Below are 16,108 nucleotides of genomic sequence, written 5' to 3'. Positions count from 1 at the left end.
TTTCTGGAATAAAAAAATAAATTGATTTCAGCGAACATTATTTCTTAACCTTTCTATTATCTATTTAAAAATAAAAAAATTATGAAACGTTGTCATACTCATCCTAACTGTTAAGTGTTTTCTTTATGTGGGTGAAGTGGTGTTTCATATTAGTTTGTATACACTTTTAAATCAATTAATCTTTTCAATTTGGTCAAAAGTCGAAACTATATAATTCAAATTGAAATTTAAAGTTTATATAAAAACATGAGATTACTCTTTAGGAAATAATTTTATCTCCTACACATACTTAAAAGTATATAGACTCATATGAGATTATGTTAAGACAAAAGAAAAAAAACAACATAATCTCCATATATTTTCATATATATATAATAAAATCATCTTCTATGTGATCAAAAATATGAATCCCTACAAACATATATAACTTGTCCTTTTATAATATGTTTAATGTTTAATAATCACACATCTTCACTGTTACGGCAACCTGTTTGGAGTTCTTCCGGTCTTCCTAACGATACACTCGAGACATATAGTAAAGACAAGGAAAGAAAAGTTAAAGGAAACGAATTATGCCATTACAAGACAATACAGGAATTTCATCTGTCAGAATGATGTGCAATCATGAAGGCGACAATCTCACTGTTTCAGCACATGACAAGATTGTATAGATAATTATATTTATAAATTTTTTATTTACAAATTATATTATGTAGTATCGAAAATAATTAAATTATATTATGTATTTTTCGAAGTATATAATGTAATTTAAAAAAATTTATAAAAAAAAATTGTAAACGAATTTGTTCTGTCCTTGGAACAGAGATGTCCAGCTCAATAGGCTGGTATGTTTCTATTGGATCTAGTGCCCTCTCCAAGGTATCTATGAAGGAGATACCTTGAGTCAAGCAGATCACTGTGCACAGAATACTATAACTGTGTTAGCCAATGGGGAGTGTGTGCGCGCACAGTGACAGCATAACAGTAAGAGATAGCGTAACATACTTTTAGGGTTTACCTTGTATTTATATAGGTTACCTGTGGGTAGCGTGGATGGGCCTTCGGTGCCTCTGATAAGGGCTCAGGCCTGCTTGTTATGCTATCATATTAGGATTAGTATCCTTGACGGATATCTATCCATGATTATTACTGATTCAGATCTTGGATTGCCCCTTGTTGGGCCTATCACTTAATGGGTCCCTTATATGAGTCCATAACAGTTGCCCCTCAGCCAGGCTACCTGGGTATCCGGGTTGCCGAGGTGAATTTATTTGTGCGTCTCTTCAGGTTTTTTGTTAGGCTGAGTGTGTTTGCGTTTTTGCAAACTTTCAAACTTTTTGCATGCTCCTCATATTCTGGAGTTTCTTCCTTTTGGAGTGTGTCTTGCCCCTTATGTAGACGGGCTGAGCATCAACCCGGTGAGATATTACTCGTATCCCTTTTTTCTGGATTAAGGGTGGGCTTGAGCAGTTGGGGTCCAACTGACGAGTTTCCCCTTACACGTCAGCCCTTATACTTATTCCGAGTTTGTGGTTTATCTCGAGCTCAATTTTTCCTCATCCCTTATATGGGCAGGTTGATAATCAACCCTTTCTATACTCCTACGTCGAGTTAGGGATGTACTTAAGTTGTTGGGATCCAACTGACGGGTTGCCCTCAAGCATCATACCTTAACTGGAGTATTAATTTTTTCTTTTGTTTACTTGGACGACGGGTTTTGCATGAACCCGACAAGATAGTTTACATAGCAACCGGGTAAAGGATATGCTTGAGTAGTTGTTCTCCAACTGGCGAGTTGGCCCCAAGCATCAGGCGTTTAACCCGGTTGATAGTTTCATATGTATGTACCCTGTCTTATCTGTTGGTTTATGAGTGGTACTCATTTCGTTCTGCCACGTGCTACAGCTGCATGCCTTAGCGTGCCGCAGCCATTCTATGCCATTTTCGCATTTCGTGCGCATTTATTGCAGCATCGTTTTAGTTGTCTAATCATTGCTTTTTGAAGTGAAATGGCACTAATGACCTTGACCCTTGCATTTCTGCGTGCTGTGGTTACCGCCCATGATGATTGCGGTTACCTCCCATGATTGTTGCAGTTATTATTTTCAAGTGCAAAGACCTTAGTAGCCCTGAACTTTGCCATTCGCAACCCCAATGGTCACTTGTCATGCCTATATAAGCCTCTGTCTCGTATTACATGCTTTTGTTTTCCTTCTGAGCATTGTGCTGAAACTGCGTTTCTTAGAGTGTCAGTGTCTCAAACGCAATTCTCCACTTCCTTGCTAGTTCATCTCTTTCATCTTTTTATTTACAGGTATTTCATTCATCCTTTGCTTTTGTTGTTTCTGTTTTGAGATGCCTGCATTTGATCAATTTTCCTTTGGCATGCTTTTTCATTTTTGAATTCTTTGCCCGTTGCATGCCATTCCGTTGATTTTTGTTTTTCCATTACACCCACACTCTGTACTTTCAGGGGGTTGCGTATTGCTTCTCTTCTGGTATTTTGGTGTTCGCCCCCTTGCTTTTGTCATCCTTCATTGTTATTTCAAATCTAAGTGTCGTTTAGTTTTTTAACCAAATGAGGGGGGAAAACCCTCATTCTTCAGCTTTGTGTTGTAAAGGGGAGAAAGAAGAGGATTCTTACTTTTTAGAAAGATTCCTCCTGGTGCCCGCTTCTGGCTTTGGGGGATTCCAAGGATCGAAGAAGAGGAACGGGAAGCCATGCTTCGCGGTTGCCGTGGTGGTAGATCTTGAAGAAGGTCCGGGATGTCCAATAGGGAGTTAGGGCACAACCGTGGTAGAGGTTCGTCCAATCGGGTTAGGGGTCGTCTTACCTCAAACAGACGTGCTTTGCACCCATTTCCCCAACCCGGGATTGAGCCCTCTAGCCAGCTTAATATGCCTCCACGTTCCATTTCCACCATCCGGAATTTTCGTCGTTCTTCCCCTGTCCTAAGGAGTGTCCCTTGGTACTCTTGTGTCTACTTGAGTTCTAAGCTTGTCGAGCAAGGACGCGACTCTTTGGTCGAGTCTACCTTGGCTAGTTGCCTACATGGAGATATACTGGAATCTACTTCCGCATCTGGTGCAGCAAGTGATCCCATTATGATCTCCGACTTGCCGACTTCGTCTTCTTCTAGTGACTCGTCTGATAGTATTTTTGATCCAGGTATGCCCATTCTTTTCTTCTGATCGAGTTCTTTTCTTTGTTTTAGGTTTTATGGCATCTCCTTCTCCAGAGGTAGTAGAAGAGTCGAGTTCCTCTGAATCATATCCCCCACGCCCCCCACCTCTTTAGTGTCCCAGTTTCCCTGGGTTACTTACGAGGTTTTAAACACTGTTTCCAAAATGAGTTCTGATGATGTGGCTGGTCTTCTCGTTGGGCAGCTAGATAATTACGATATAGCCCCTCCATGAGAAGATGAGTCGGTTTGCTCTGGGGGAGCAGAAGAGAACCCTTGTTTCTTTTTCTTTTACCGTGATGTCGTGACTCAACTTGGGATTCGGTTTCCTTTGACCGAGTTCCAAATTGATATTCTTAATCATCTTCGTATATCACCCACCCAACTTCACCCCAATGGCTGGGGTTTTGTTAAGGCATTTGAGTGTTTTTGTGCATACCTTGCTCTTCATCCTTCCACTTGCATCTTTTTTTTTATTTTTTTCAAGTTGTCGCTTGTCGAACTGGTCGTGAACCGCCGGAAAGAAAGGGTTGGGTTACCATCTGGGGTATTCCGGGTCATAGACTTTTTTGAGTTTATACTGAGTCTTTTAAAAATTTTAAAGACAAGTTCTTTAAAGTTTATGCACATCTGGTAAAGAGGTATGGTTTCTCCATAACCGTGGTACCGAGGACGTGGAGGGAAAGTTTCCCTTGTGTTGGTCATCTGATCATTTCCAATTTCCTCTCTCAAGCTACTGCTTCAACGAGTCAGAGTTGAACCCTGCTGACATCAATAGTGCAATTGCCATTGGTAAATATCTGTAGTCATACAAACATGCCAGTGTTGCATCTCTCATTTATAAGTCTCAAGAAGAGCTCGATACAGAATTAAGTATGTTTATTTCTACATTTATAATTCTTGTGTATTGCATTTTATGACTCTGATTGCCACTTTGTTTTGTAGTTCCTGATATGGCAAACTCACAGCAAGACGGGCAGTAAGGTCAAAAGGATGATCAACCCAGCTGGCTGTTGGTTTTAAACCGGGGTGCCAAGGGGACATTTATTGATTCGACGAGCAAGAAAAGGAAAGCCCCCGAAGAAAAATCTACAAAGTCTGCTGCCCTTACTGCCGAGAAGAACAAAGAAATCCGTGGTGATAAGTCCAAAGGGAATCCTGATAAGCGTGCCCCTATTTCTTCCCAGGGCGGGTCGAAGTCTGCTATGCCTCCACCATCCTCCGAGATTTCCAAGCATGCATTATGGAAGTCCAGAATAACTTGTGTTCTTCGGGATGCCGTTTGTCCCCCTGAGATTTTCTTTAACTCTTCTCCTTTCACCTCAACACAAGTAAGGGAATTGGAGGATATGGAGGTGGGTTGTATGAAAATGTCCATCATTGTTAGGCCGCTCTTATCTTTAAAGAATGATTATCTTCGCACCTTTAATGAACTGAATGCATGTCAGGGTGAAAAAGCCAAGGCCATTGCTGACTTGTCCCAGGTGAAAGAGGGAAAGGACCAACAGTTCTGGCGTTAGCGAAGACTAAAGAGAATTTCACAACCTTCAAAGAGAGCATAATGAACTTCAATCCTTACATGCCTTCAATCACAAGTCGCTGACCGATTTCAAGATTATGTATGAAAGAGTTGAAGCGGAGTTGAAGGAAGCTAAATCTACCGCCCAAAACTACCGAGTTGAACTCGAGAAATCAGTAATAGGCTCTTTCAACAATTGTCTTAGTCAGCTGAAGGTTGTCAACCCAGAATTGCCAATTAATACAACCGGGATACATCCCAAGGCGTATGTAAGCAAGGGCTTCATTGTTGGTCCCTCCCGGAATCTCTACCTTGTGACTCTGTTACTCGGACACAAGGCGGGGAGGAAACCATGGTTGAGGGAGGTGAAGAAGTTAGCACTCAACCTGCTACTCCTGCCACATGAAGGGCCGGGATGTCGATTTCATCTTGTGATTTTTGGTTGGGGTCTTTGGGCCCCTTTTTAACAATTTTGAATATTGCCGGTTTTACTCCGGTTTCTAATTTGCTATTTGAGCCTATCTCATATTTCCCTTTATGATTTGACATCTTGCATTTCTTACTTCCCGAATTTACCATAGATGCATTTATCTAAGTATTTTGATTTTTTAATCGGGCATGTTCTCTCGAACCTTCAATCAATTTTCGTAAAAGTTTAGCTCGTCTTTGCCTTTTTTGACAAATGGGCTTCTACCTTTACTATCTAAGTTTATAACTTAGGTAATTTTCGCGTATTTCAAATCTTGTCCGAGTTGCCCCCTCCTGGCTGAGTTGCAACTTGGGTTGATTTTACCTTTTTAACCCGTGCTTTCCCGAGTTACGCGTTTAAGCTTTATCCGAGTTTTACCCCACATTGATTGGTGATTTTTTCAACTCAGATAAATTTACTAAACCCGTGCATTTTACGAGTTTTATATTCTTGACCTGGCCGAGGTCAAAGCATTATACGGATTCCGTTTCTGTCATTTTCCATGACGCATGTTTGATTTGACTTAATCGTTTTGTTAAGTCTGCATTAACAATGGTTCTTGTCTTTACTGACTTAACCGTTTGTTTTTACTTGAATTTTATAATTCAATTTTATCTAAGGTAAAAACAATACTGTCATATGTTCCCCTTGGTGCCTAGACCAAAATGGGTGGCATTTCGACTTGATCAGAGTCACCATGACAAATTGCGTTTGCACCTCGAATTTTGTATCGATGCATAAAAAATAGACAAGGATAAATCTTAAAACAGAAAAATTTCTCATTTATTGATATCAAATTGTTAGCTACATGAATTTGCCGGCATATTCGGCTTTAGCTATAATATATTGCAAAATTGCAAAATTCAGAAGGCGGATCCCGGATTTAGCTATAATATATTCTCAGCTTATCCGCATTTCAGGTTCTCTTGATTCCTTTGCCTTCTATTGTCTCTAGGACATAAGCTCCTTTTCTGAGCTTCTCTTTAACTCGGTATGGGCCTTCCCAGTTTGCAGCTAGCTTTCCATCCCTGGCGTTTTTATTGCCAATGTCTGTCCTCCTGAGTACCAAGTCATTTTTCTCAAAGATTATTGGTCTCATTTTTTTATTATATTTGGTTGCAATATGATGTTTGGCCATCATATCCCGGCAGTGAGCTGTAACTCTGGCTTCGTCAACAAGATCTAATTTAACAGTTAACAGTTTACTGTTTTGTTGTTCGCCTTGTTTGGCAATATTCAGTCTCCTCCAAGAGGGTTCTCCGATTTTCACCGGGATATGGCTTCGCAACCATATGTCAGCCTAAAAGGGGTCTCCCATGTTGCAGTTTGGGTACTCGTTCTGTATCCCCAAAGGACAAAGTATAGCTACTGAACCCAGCTTTCTTCAGCGTCAAACATCCGCTTTTTAAGACCGTCCACAATTACTTTGTTTGCTGCTTCAGCTTGCCCATTTGACTGTGGATGCTCCACAGATGCAAAGTGATGTTTGACTTGTAAGTCTTTCATCAGTTGTTGGAACCTTTTATCTACGAATTGTGTTCCATTATCAGTTACCAACTCAGATGGTATTCCAAATCTTGAGACAATGTTCCGTTCAAAGAATCTTTGTACTCTAGCCGAGGTGATTGTGGTGATTGGTTCTGCTTCTATCCATTTTGTGAAGTAATCCATAGCTACAATCAACTACTTTAATTGTCCTTCAGCAGCTTTGAAGGGTCCCAAAAAATCCATTCCCCATTTGAAAAAGGGCCATGGAGTCGATATATATTTCAGTTCTTCAGGTGATGAAAGAATTAGTTTGGCATGTTTCTGGAAACTGTCACATCTCTTGACATGTTCTTTTGAGTCTGCCTCCATAGTTGGCCAATAATAACCAGCTCGGAGGGCCTTTCTAGCCAAAGTTTTGCCTCCCATGTGATGTCCATTTATTCGTTCATGTATCTCGGCCAGAACATATTCTGCTTCTTCCGAGTTCAAGCATTTCAGCATGGGGACATGCAACCCCTTTCTAAACAGCTGATCATTCACAATTGTGTATTGTGTTGTATCTCGGACCAGCTTCCTGGATTCCAGTCGATCCTCTGGCAATATTTCTTTCTCAAGGTATGCCACTATGGGTCGCCTCTAGTTGTTTGCCGAGGTGATGATCATCACGCAACTCGACATAGTTATACTTTGTTGTACCACGATTCTGTGGTTACCTGAATTTTTGGTACTTTCCAATTTAGATAAGATATCAACTCGGCAATTTCCCCCTCGAGGAATATGAATAACTTGCACTTCATCGAAATCGGCCATCATCTCCTGAACCTTGCTCAGATATTTCATCAGGAGAAGGCCTTTGGCCTGATACTTTCCTTCTATCTGTGAAGTTACCAATTGTGAGTCACTGAAAATTTTTACCTTCTTAGCTTCGTGTTCCTTAGCCTGCATTAATCCGGCTATCAAAGCTTCATACTTTGCTTGATTGTTCGAAGTTGGGAATTCCAAATTCAAGGAGTGTTCTATTGTCACTCCTTCTGGGCTTTCGAATATGATTTCAGCTCCACTTCCTTTATCGTTGGAGGATCCATCTACGTAGACCTTCCATGCATTCCCAGATTCGCTATGTTCCGGGTTCACCGGTGTTAGCTCTATTATGAAGTCGGCCAGAGCTTGTGACTTGATGGCCTTTCGACTTTCATATATTATGTCATACTCACTGAGCTCAATTGCCCAGTTAGTCATTCGTCCTGTAAGGTCCGGCTTGTGTAACACCTGCCGTATAGGTTGATTAGTCCGCACTATTATTTGATGTCCCTGGAAATATGGCCGCAATCTTCTAGTCGTGATCAGCAAAGCAAAGGCCACCTTTTCCAGCTTTTGATATCTTACCTCTGCACCTTGCAAGGCTCTGCTGGTGAAATAAATCGGCTCTTGGTCTTTATCAGTTTCCTTGATCAGGACAGCACTTATTGCCTCTTCACCCACAGCCAGGTATAGGATTAGAGTATCTCCTAGTTCTGGCTTTGAGAGTACTGGTAGGGTTGCCAAACATTTCTTGACTTTTTCAAACACGGCTTGACATTCTGGATTCCAGCCTTTCTTTTTTAACAATTTAAAGAAGGGGAGGGCATTTTTAGCAGATTTTGGCAAGAAATGGGTTAATGCAACTAATCTATCAGTTAACTGCTAACCTCCTTTTTATTATGGGGTACCTTCATATCAAGCACTGCTTTACACTTGTCTGGGTTTGCTTCAATTCCTCTATGGGTTAACATGAAACCCAAAAACTTCTCAACTGGAACTCCAAACGCATATTTTACCGGGTTTAAACGAATGCGATACTTCCTGAGTTTTTGAAAAGTATGCTCAAGATCCTGGACATGATTTGTTATATCAAATGACTTTACAATCATATCGTCAATGTATACTTCTACATTTTTGCCCAGCTGATCTTCAAACACCTTATTCATCATCCTTTGATAAGTTGCCCCTGAGTTTTTGAGCCCAAACGGCATCACATTGTAGCAGTAGTTGGCCTTTTCAGTAACGAAGGTGGTTTTTTCTTGATCTCTTAATTACATTAGAATCTGGTTGTAACCAGAATATGCATCCATGAAAGACAATAATTTAAATCCATCCGAGTTTTCTACCAGCTGGTCTATGTTAGGCATAGGGTAGTAGTCTTTTGGGCAGACCTTGTTCAAGTCCGTATAATCAGTACAGACTCTCTATTTCCCGTTTGGTTTTTTCACCATCACCACGTTCGCAAGCCATGTTGTGTACTGTATTTCTCGAATGAACCCAGCATCCAGCAACTTCTTCACGTGTTCCTCTAGGACTTGTTTCCTTTCTGGTCCCAACTTCCTTTTCTTTTGAGAAACCGACGTGGATCCGGGGTAAACTGCCAGCTTGTGGCAGCAGAAGGCAAGATCTATGCCTGGGATCTCTAATAACTTCAAGCAAACACTTCCGTGTTGCTTTTGAGGAACCCGACTAGCTGTTGTTTGATCTGAGGATCTATAGTCTTACCAATTCGGGTAAATTGACCTGGTTCTTTCCCAATGCAAGATCTTCTAATTCTCCATCAGGCTCAGGCCTCGAGATTATTTCTTCTCTCATGTCAAGTTCAACCACGTTAACGGGCTTCCTTGAATAGTGAGGAATTGTCTCCCTGCCGAGTTTGTCCCCCGGATAAATCCGAGGAGGACTCGAATGTCTGTCTTTATTCTCTTTGACTGTGTCAAAATAGCATCCTATGGATTCCTTTTGATCTCCACAAACAGTAATTATTTCATTTTTACTGCTTATCATTTTTATTTTTTGGTGCTTCGTGGAAACCAGCATGTCCCATTGGTGTATGGTTGGTCTTCCCAAAATTATATTATATTCTGATGGGAAATCAGCCACTTTGAATCTCACACGTTCTGATTTGAATGCTTTTTTTTATCCCAAGGTCAACCTGAGGTCTATGTAGCCTTTAGGAGGTGTGTGCTATCCATTAAAAGCTATCAAAGTCGTTTTGCAAGGTTTGAGGTCCTCTTCATCCAGGTTCATCTTTTTGAAAGCATCCCTCAGTATGATGTCGGCACTACTCCCTGCATTGACGAAAATCTTCTTAACCCGACAATTTACCAAGGTTCCAGCAATGACTAATCCGTCTACGTGTCCCTGCAACACACCATGCATGTCTTCTTTTGTAAAATACAAGAGAGGAGGATCTGGTTTGCTTAGGTCTTCCTTGAATTTAGGACGATCTCGAATAGAGAGTACCTCTTTCAAATACTTTCTTCTGGCACTTACAGTGTCTCCTCCTCCTCCAAGGGCTCCACTAATTACATCGCAGTCAAATTCTGCTTCCGGGAACTCATCCTGATTGGAATCATCTTTTTGGTTCCTTTCATCCTTGCTTTTCTTTTCAGGAACCAGGCTTTTACTTCTCTTTATGTTTCCCGATTTCCTTTTGTTTTCTTGGAACCGTGGGTTTTGATCACATACTGGCGTAATCTTCTATCTCTAACGAATTTCTCCACAACATCTCGAACATCCCAGCATTGATCAGTAGTGTGACCCGGTCCGTCATGAAAGGCACAATATTTGGACTTGTCTAAACCTCCTCTGTCGAATATGGGTCGGGGTCTTTCTACCTTCTTCATCTTCGTCATTGCCACTTCCCTCCAAATTTAAGAGCGTGGTGCATTCAACGGTGTGTACTTCTCATATCTTCCGACTCGATCTCGGCCGTCCGGGATTCTGGCCCTAGACTCTTTTTTCTTATTGTCAACTCGTTCCTTTCCTTTCGGGGCCGGGCTTCTCCTTCTCGGGCTAATTCTTTTACCCTCTTCAAATTGCACATTTGCAATCTCCATTTGCTCGAGTTCGAGGTACTTCTTCGAACGGGTTTTGAATTCTTCCAACGTCCTCACTGGGTCCTTATAAACAGACTTGGCTAGCCTGGATGCCCCATCCAAACCAGTCACAATGAGATGTATGTGGACATTTTCTTGTAAACCCGGTACCTGCAATGCAGCGTCCTTAAACCGATTGAGGTATCTCTGGAGGGTTTCTCCGGGTTGTTGACGTATTTTTCCCAGTGCGAACTCAGACTTTGGATGTTTTCTGCTGGTTGCAAAGTTAAAGAGGAACTTTTGTCCGAATTCCTCAAAAGATTCGATGAAATTAGCATGAAGGGTTGAAAACCATGCCTGCGCTGCCTTAGTTAGGATTATGGCGAATATCCGGGATATGAGGGGTTCATCAATTCCTCGGATATACATGTTCGTATCGAAAGCATCTATGTGGACCTGTAGATCCTGACTTCCATCGTACTTTGGCAAGCGTGTCGAGTCGAAATTCTCTGGAAAATGAGCGTTCAATATTTCACCAGTGAAAGGGTTGTTGTTATACTGCCCCCTGCTGTACTTCCTTCTATACCCACCGAGTTCCACGCGCCCTCTGATGATCTGTGCATTCTGGTTGGGGTGGATTCCATCCCGGTCTCTTTGCCCATTAGCTTCTGCTAAGGCGTTTTGAGTTAAGGCCTGAACAACGGCATTTTGACCATCCACTGTCTGGTTCTCCAAGTTTGGATTCACCGTGTTCACCGGATTGAGCCTTTCACGGTTTTCCTCCTTAGTAACCCGGTTCTGATGAACCAAGTTGCGATTTCCTTCCCGGCCATTGGCATTCTGGCCTTCGTTTCCCCTCGCCCCTGGTCCAGTTACCCCCATTAAGCGTTGTTCCAGGTCTCGCATTTCCCTGGTATTTTCCTCCCGTATCACTTGGAAGTTTTGTTGCCGCTGGAGGTTATTACGATTCTCCATCTCTGTCATTCGCTGCATAATTGCAGCAAATGTATTCTGAGCCAACCGAGAGTCTGGATCCGCCGATTGAACAATACGCGCAGCAAAATCCCCAGGATGATGGGGAGGGTTATTCCTTACTGGAGCCATAATTGGAGTCGCGCCCCTATCATGACGCGCTAGAGTGGAAGCGGTGTCCGAGACATCTTCACTGACATGGACATGATCATAGTCCACATCGTTTCCTAGCTGGTGTTGAGGTTGATTTACCTCTTCCAGAACTGGATCCAGCGGTTGATTTTGGTTTTGAGGTGGCTGCTGGCTACTGCTCCTTGTTTGGATTGCCATCCTTTGTCAGATTAGTGGGAACTTCAAATTCAGAGAAGAAATCCCCACAGACGACGCTAATGTTCTGTCCTTGGGACAGAGATGTCCACCTCAATAGGCTGGTATATTTCTCTTGGATCTAGTGCCCTCTCCAAGGTATCTATGAAGGAGATACCCTTGAGTCAAGCAGATCACTGTGCACAGAATACTATAACGGCGTTAGCCAATGGGGTGTGTAAGTGCGCACAGTGACAACATAACAGTAAAAGAGAGAGAGAGCGTAACGAACCTTTAGGGTTTACCTTGTATTTATAGAGGTTACCCGTGGGTAGCGTGGATGGGCCTTCGGTGCCTCTGATAAGGGCCTAGGCCTGCTTGTTATGCTGTCGTATTAGGATTAGTATCCTTGACGGATATCTATCCATGATTATTATTGATTCAGATCTTGGATTGTCCCTTGTTGAGCCTATCACTTAATGAGTCCCTTATATGGGTTCATAACAGAATCCTTATATATATATATATATATATATATATATATATATATATATATATATATATATATATATATGGGATAAGATCAACTTATACCGGTGTAAGAATAATAAATCTTACACCAAATCTTAACCGTTGATTTTCGTGCATCCAACAGTTGAAATTTATTGGGAATTAAAAATTAATTAATGAGTGCTACCTAATGAATCTTAACCGTTAGATGCAGAAAATCAATGGTTAAGATTTGGTGTATGACTTATTATTTTTACACCGGTGTAAGATGATCCTGTCCCATATATATATATATATATATATATATATATATATATGGGTTTTATAATTCTCATTTAACATGAGAATTATAATTTTCCTACACATCCTTTGATTTCCGTGCTGATATGAGTCTTATATATAATTTTTTCTAACACATGAGTCTCATATGCTTTTTATCTCAACAACATGAGATTTCAATTCTCCTTCAACATGAGAATTATAAAACCCTATATATATATATATATATATATATATATATATATATATATATATATATATAAAGAAAGAGAGGATGCTCTCTGTGTTTCAGTGTGTGGTATATTCTGTGTTCGTTTCCATCTTTTTCTGTGCGTTAGCTTTTAAAGGTCACGATATTGATGGGATAAATAATGTTTCATGAATTATTACAAAAATAAAAATAAAAATAATGTTTCATGAACTGTGCGTGGCATTCTTTTGGTTAATCGTGCATGGCACTAACCATGGTACATAATATCAATATTATACATCGATAAAATAACACTCATGATAACTTACTTACGTTACAGTCAACTTTGATTGGATAAAGTGATTTGATTAAAAATTAATAGGAAAATGTAGCCAATTTGATAGGATAGAGTGATTTGATTAAAAAGTGTATCTTTTCAATAGACATAACATAAAATAATAAATCAAAGTTCTAACTAACCGCAATTGCCTGGAATATCAGTCTCTCAACTATGCAATCATAACTTGGCACCTGTTAAACAGTGCCAAGTGGGGTCAGAATGGATTAGCAAAATGGCATAAAATCAAGACAATGCTAACGGGAAAAGAACAAGCATTAAATCCAGGAGTCGCCAAATGGTGTCGGTATGGTTGCTGGTTCTTCTGACCCATACGAAATGTAGCTGAAAGAAATTAAAGAACGAGTAATGGAAAATGAACAGAGCCATAGCTTAATCCGCATCGTCGTCTTCTGACTTGTTGCAATTGAATTGAATTGATTAGTGGGTTGGAGTGACCATTGCTTTATGGATTCCATAAATCATCTGCCTCTGTCCCTTACTCTTATTTCTTATGTGCTGGCCACGTTACCCTACTTACTAGCAAGAAAGTAGTAGAACTTTGAATCACTCACGTACCTTCTACTAAAAACAAAGAAATGGACAAGTTTTCTCTTACCCGGTGTCGATTAATATTTTATGTTGAGTATGGTTCATACTTCGCATGATGATGATGATCTTAATTGTTAAGGTCAGCAGAAAGGTAACTGGAATTTCGCTCTCAGGTGAGCGGGCAAAAATCTTGGGAGACAGCCAAACCCATAGAAACTAGGTGCTGTTGTGAGTCTCTGATTTATTATAATTTTCTTAGTAGTTTGGGTTTGGATCCATGAATAGCTGTTGTTAGGGTTTTTTAATCATATTTATATTTTCCCTATAAATCGAATAACTTGTAACGAGTGGTGAGGTGAATATAATGTTGTCTAAATTGGGTGAACCAAGGTAAATCTTTGTGTCTATTCTCTCTCTTTCTCTTTTCGTTTGCGATTTGTGGGATTGTCGATTTCTAACACTTTATTACTAATAGAAAAAAAGAAAATGTTTATTTATAAATTTTTATAAATTCAATTATGTATTTTTTGGAATACATTCCCTAGGAATATATTCGTAGACAGTGGCAGAGCCAGTATAACAATTAGCCTGAGCCAAAAAAATTTAACCCGGATTACAATTATTTAGCCATGCTAAAATGTGACTAATGTTTTGAAAATAAGCTTGCAAATTAGTCATTTTTTTAGCTGTGTTGATACTGTGGCTACTTTTTTAAATTTAGCATGAGCCAAGTTCCTCCCCTGCCTCAACGTGGCTCCATCATTGCTCACATAAATACATAATGTAGTTTATAAAAATTTATAAATAAAAAATTTGTAAATACACCATATCCCTAAATAAAGGACTAATACATTCAAGAAATAAAAAAAAGGAGAGACACCAAGATGTAAAACTATAATCTAACTGAACGACCAAATTATTTTTTTCAATAATTATAATTTAAAAGTAATTTGTATTAACACTTGTCAAACACTACAAGTCACTTATATAGTAAACTTATTTTTCTAATATGCCAACCGATATTCAAAACGTTAACAAAATTGATTATTCCGATTTTGGATTTGAGATTTATTTTTTTTCTTCAGGAATTGCAATTCTCACCAATCGAATCCTTCGTTACACGGACACGCGAATTTTTTTGAAATTTATGTGTCCGACACGGACACGCGTCCGACACGCGATCAACTCTCCGACACGTTCCGACACGGGGTCAACATTTGGGGACACGCTCGGACACGTTTTCTTATTTTTTTTTTTTTTTTTTTAAATCTTAATTTTATTTTGTTAACTAAATATAAAAGAAATAATTTATAAATTAATTTTTTTTCTGTTATAAAATTTGACATTAAAAATTAACAAACTATGAAAAATTATTTATACATATATTTATGTTATGAAATTTAAATATTTAATTGGTTATATGACTTATTATGGACTCTTATATGTATTAAATATAAATCATATTATATATTAAAAATTTTATTTAATATCAAAACGTGTCCCAACGTGTCCAAATATGACATTTTTTAGAATTAATGTGTCGGCGTGTCGTGTCCCGTATCCCGTGTCCGTGTCCGTGCATCGTAGAAATCTATTACTATTTAGATATGTTAAATCTTAAAATTAATTGAACATCACTGGACCAATAAATCTTATTAATAAAAAAAATAAAATTAAATCGAATAAAAAATAGATACTAATTATTATTCAAAACTCCCTCTACCCTATGAATGTCAACATCACCCGTGAACTTTTGACTTCTGAAAATTTTCAATAAAAATATATATTACGAAGATTTTTTTTTTTTTTTTTTGATAACATATTACGAAGAATTTATTAATCAGAAAAATGAATGAGATGCCTCGATATACGATAGTTTGGTATACGCAGTAACCTCCTATATTAGGTGTCAAGTGAAGTTCATAATTTGAGGCAGGGTGGGGTGTGCGTGTGGCCTTCAATGGAATTTAAAAGCGTTCGACAAGAGCTATTTCCATTTGGTCACGTCCTTTTCTACAAGGCCAAGCGCAAGGTCATCATTTATATCCCATTTAAAGTTATACTTATGTCCCGAAACATTAAACCATTAGCTAATTTCCCCTTTGCCTTTGGGACACTGCGATGCGAGTGGGACTACTATTTTATTTTGGAAAAATTCAAAAATCTGATTTTGATTTGAATCACTTATTTTAATATATTTTTAATCACGTATCTTTTATAATTTTTTTCATTCAAACTCATTCTTAATACCTTAAAAACTTAACTAGTCAGCCTATTTTATCCTTTTTAAAGTAGAAAATAAATTGATGATAGGAAAAAAAAAAGATCAAATATGTTAGAAACTTATAACACTCATAAAAAAAGTTAAACTTGAAAAAAATATATTCAAATATGTCTAAATTAAAAAGAAGAAATTTTACTCAAGATAAAAAAAAAAGATAAGATCAAATATATTAAAAACT

General features: G+C 39.0%; 1 protein-coding gene across 1 annotated transcript; it reads right to left on the bottom strand.

The window, feature by feature from the left end:
* Window positions 1–6,853: 6,853 nt before the first annotated feature.
* Window positions 6,854–10,317, bottom strand: LOC133293760 (uncharacterized). The gene is made up of 6 exons (XM_061492363.1): window positions 10,151–10,317; window positions 9,926–10,061; window positions 9,185–9,418; window positions 8,368–8,529; window positions 7,355–8,254; window positions 6,854–7,294 (listed from the first exon to the last, which is right to left on the bottom strand). Exons 1-6 carry the CDS (start codon window positions 10,315–10,317, stop codon window positions 6,854–6,856), a joined length of 2,040 nt encoding a protein of 679 aa, XP_061348347.1.
* Window positions 10,318–16,108: the final 5,791 nt, after the last annotated feature.

Source organism: Gastrolobium bilobum, unplaced genomic scaffold (assembly GCF_033153095.1).
Source record: "Gastrolobium bilobum isolate Gb01-03AN ecotype WA unplaced genomic scaffold, APGP_CSIRO_Gbil_v1 utg44692, whole genome shotgun sequence".
Classification (NCBI taxonomy): domain Eukaryota; kingdom Viridiplantae; phylum Streptophyta; class Magnoliopsida; order Fabales; family Fabaceae; genus Gastrolobium; species Gastrolobium bilobum.
Note: the sequence above shows the minus strand (reverse complement) of the source record. Positions and strands in the feature narration are given on the sequence as shown.